Source organism: Camelina sativa, unplaced genomic scaffold, assembly GCF_000633955.1.
Source record: "Camelina sativa cultivar DH55 unplaced genomic scaffold, Cs unpScaffold00382, whole genome shotgun sequence".
In the NCBI taxonomy this organism is placed as follows: Eukaryota; Viridiplantae; Streptophyta; class Magnoliopsida; order Brassicales; family Brassicaceae; genus Camelina; species Camelina sativa.
In genome coordinates, this window is record NW_010921697.1 from 195,787 (window position 1) to 199,585 (window position 3,799).

The following is a 3,799-nucleotide window of genomic DNA, read 5'->3' on the forward strand; positions in this document are numbered from 1 at the left end:
TTTTCTTGGGACATGTTCTAAGCTTCTTTAATTTTTTATTTAAATATTGAAAGTGTTTGTAATATAAAAAAAGAACAGAAGATATGAAAGATGTTTCATATTCCTTTAAAAGTATGCTTACTTTTAGTGAGAATAGACAGGTGGCACTCTTTCCACTGCTGACGTGTCACTCAAATAGAGAGAGTTAACCATCTTTCATAGTATAGATTATCATTTTGGCTCTACCCTCTGCGACTGTACCTACACTTTTTTTTTTTTTGGGTTTTATTTTTAGCAGAACCAAAACCTTAATGGTTCCTCAAAAAAATAAAGATAGTTTTCTTCTTATAATTGAAAATTTATAACCATGGTAAAGAGCTGCATTCTTGGGAATGAGTACTGGTTTTTTTTTTCTGTTTTACAACAAGCTTAACAGCATAAGTTTTAGAAATATTTGTTGATTTTGTTTACCTACTTTTAGATACTGTTTAAATTGCAATAGAAGTCCATAATTTTCACCCGGTGGACCTCTGTGTCACATGCGTGTATAGTCATGAACATTAATGTAGTACAGTACCATTCTCTTTGGACATTTTGAAACGTTTGTCTATTCATTTATCAAAATATATACTCGTGTCTGTTCTACTTCTATCAAATACAGCTGTATTCATTTATCAAAACATTTATAAGTTTATATTTTTAGAAATATAATATTCAAACTTGTATAAATAGATGCATTGTAGAGAAAACGTATGTAAGCAATATAGAAGAGATAAAAAAGATGTTTTGTAGAGAGTCGTCCTCGAGTCTTCTGCCCTTGAACATAGCAAAGAGTCTCAGTCCTCTGTTCCCTAAACCACCAGCACTCATCAACCCCATCTCACCAGGACGTCGAGACAAGCTGCCTCGTCCGAACCTCAGAGGACGATGTAAGGTCACTGCCTCACGGTTTAATATTGAAAAGATAGGTGATATAATGAAAAAGTCCGTTAAGAAAATCAAAGTAAAGGGATTTATAACGGCCAAAGAATCGTTGCTGGATGCCGTAGCTTTGCCGAGACTTCACGATCATTTATCTGATCTCGGTGGCAGATCTCTTCTTGTCGAGCTTATTAGCACCGAGATGGACCCGCGTGAGTACATAGTTTTTTTTCTTCCGTTAACTGGTTTTATTTTTAAGTTTAAATTTAAAGTAAATAGATATAAGCATTTGTGACAGGACTAGAGGCCTAAAAAAAAAGAACTTAGACTATGCATGTGCTTCTCAACCAGTACTAGAGACATGGAATTTTTTTGTTAGTAACATTACATGATGCGTTACTACATGATTTATCATACATTAATTTTTGAAAATAAGCAGCTAGCTATCACATCTAGATAATACTGTATATAAGAAGTGAACTAAAAGTAGATTCATTAATATATATAATCAATGATGTTATCCATGTATACATATGTCAGTGACAGGGATGGAGAAGGATCCGGTAAAAGACTACGCACAACGTATATGGTCCGAAGTCCCTCATGAGAAGTACGAGTGCGTGTTTGAGGTGCCTGAAGACTTTGGAACCGTGGGGGCTATCAGAGTTCAAAACCGGTACCATAAAGAGATATTCCTCAAGGAGATGGAGCTTGAGTTACCGAACGGGTCCGTTACGTTTACATGTGATTCATGGGTGGCCCCGAAGTCCGTTGACCCAGCCATGCGGATATTCTTCTCCAACAAGTCCTACTTGCCTTCCCAAACCCCGGAGCCTCTTAAACAGGTTCGGAAGGAGGAGCTAGAGACCTTACAAGGCAAGAATCGCGAGCAAGTTGGTGAATTTACCATGCATGAGCGTGTTTATGACTATGACATGTACAACGATTTGGGAAACCCTGAAACTGATCCTCGTCCGGTAATTGGAGGCCCCTCACATCCGTATCCAAGGCGTTGCAAAACTGGTCGCGAACCTTGTGATTCTGACCCCTCCTCAGAGCAACGCTACGGGCTTAATTTCTATGTCCCGAGAGACGAGGAGTTCTCTTCAGCTAAGGGCACTTCATTCACAGCCAAGGCCATCTTGGCAGCTCTTCCCTCCGTGATCCCACAGATAGAGTCTATTCTGTCTGATCCTCATTTGCCTTTTCCACATTTCAAGGCCATTGAAAATCTCTTTGAAGAAGGCATCGATCTTCCTAAAGATGCTGGCCTTTTACCTTTGCTCCCAAGACTTGTCAGAGCTGGTGTTGAAGCTAGCGATGATATTCTCCAGTTTGAAGCCCCAGTTCTCATAAACAGTATACCTACCCTTTTTAGTCATCCATTATATTATTCCAACTATATATAATCTCTAGCCTACAACGTAACTCACTTTCTAATATCGATTCAGATGATAGGTTTTCATGGTTACGAGACGATGAGTTTGCTCGCCAGACACTTGCAGGCCTTAATCCATATAGCATTCAGCTAGTTCAAGTAAGCTACATATACGCCTTTAAATGATTAGTTTTGTTTCGCTTGTTCCAATAAAGCAATATCCATATCTAAAATAATGTGAAATAGCACTATTAATTAATATTTCTATTTTCAGAGTATAACATTTAATATTTTTTTTCATTTTTCACTTTTATAAAATGATATGATTAAATTTTATACAGAAATAAAGGACAAAATTGATCATTTAATCATTTGGGGATAATAGTTACCCAAAAGAAATCATTTGTGGGATAACATATTAATGATGATGATTGCAAAAAGTACTAGTTATTCACTTTTCTAATGAAGTTTTATTTCCATTCCATTAATTTAATAATATAGTAATTTTATTGAACAATTCTAAATTGAGAACATAAAAAAATGAACAATTTTTTTTAATTTTTATTTTTTTTAAGTACACGGTTATTTAAAAATTAATGCTATATATATATATACGACTAAATAAAAAATTTGGAATGAAAACATAGAGAAATTCATTAGCGCAACTGCAATCTACAGGTTGTAATAAAATAGATCTAACTATTAGAGATGATCTTTGTTAATTCCAGGAGTGGCCGTTGAAAAGCAAACTAGACCCAGCTATTTATGGTGATCCCACCTCACTCATTACTTGGGAAATTGTGGAAAGAGAAGTTAAAGGAAACATGTCAGTTGATGAGGTAAGATTACTGACATGTTACTGTGTATATGGAAATTTTCCTGAATGAATGATCAAATGTATCATGTTATGCATACAGGCTCTAAAGAATAAGAGATTGTTTGTGCTTGATTATCACGATTTGCTTCTACCGTATGTGAACAAAGTGAGAGAGTTGGATAATACCACCTTATATGCTTCTCGAACACTATTCTTCCTCAGTGATGACAGCACATTGAGGCCTGTTGCCATTGAGTTGACATGTCCCCCAAATGTCAACAAGCCTCAATGGAAGGAAGTCTTCACTCCAGGATATGATGCTACCTCATGCTGGCTATGGAGTCTTGCTAAGACTCATGTTATTGCTCATGACGCTGGTTATCATCAGCTTATTTCCCATTGGTATTGAAAACACTGTTTATTTCAAAATAAATGATCCTCTCATATACTTTTTATTTAATTCTATTACATTACATGCATGTGATATTTAGTAACTAGTAAAGATATGGTTAAACATACAGGTTGAGGACTCACTGCTGTATGGAGCCATACATAATAGCTGCAAACAGACAGCTAAGTGCCATGCATCCCATCTACAGGCTTTTGCATCCTCACTTCCGCTACACCATGGAGATCAACGCTCGTGCACGCCAAAGTCTTATCAATGCAGGTGGAATCATTGAGACTTGTTTTTGGCCCGGGAA

At 36.5% G+C, this 3,799-nt stretch overlaps 1 protein-coding gene across 1 annotated transcript in view; it reads left to right on the top strand.

Moving 5' to 3' along the window:
- Positions 1 to 713: 713 nt before the first annotated feature.
- LOC104772994 (lipoxygenase 2, chloroplastic-like) overlaps positions 714 to 3,799 on the top strand; it is a 5,137-nt gene continuing 2,051 nt past the window's right edge. Inside the window, exons 1-5 of the mRNA XM_010497546.2 lie at positions 714 to 1,112; positions 1,441 to 2,259; positions 2,352 to 2,437; positions 3,007 to 3,117; positions 3,196 to 3,497. Of these exons, the coding sequence (XP_010495848.1) occupies positions 761 to 1,112; positions 1,441 to 2,259; positions 2,352 to 2,437; positions 3,007 to 3,117; positions 3,196 to 3,497 (1,670 nt within the window). The 5' untranslated portion in view covers positions 714 to 760. The remainder of the gene's footprint in view (positions 1,113 to 1,440; positions 2,260 to 2,351; positions 2,438 to 3,006; positions 3,118 to 3,195; positions 3,498 to 3,799) is intronic.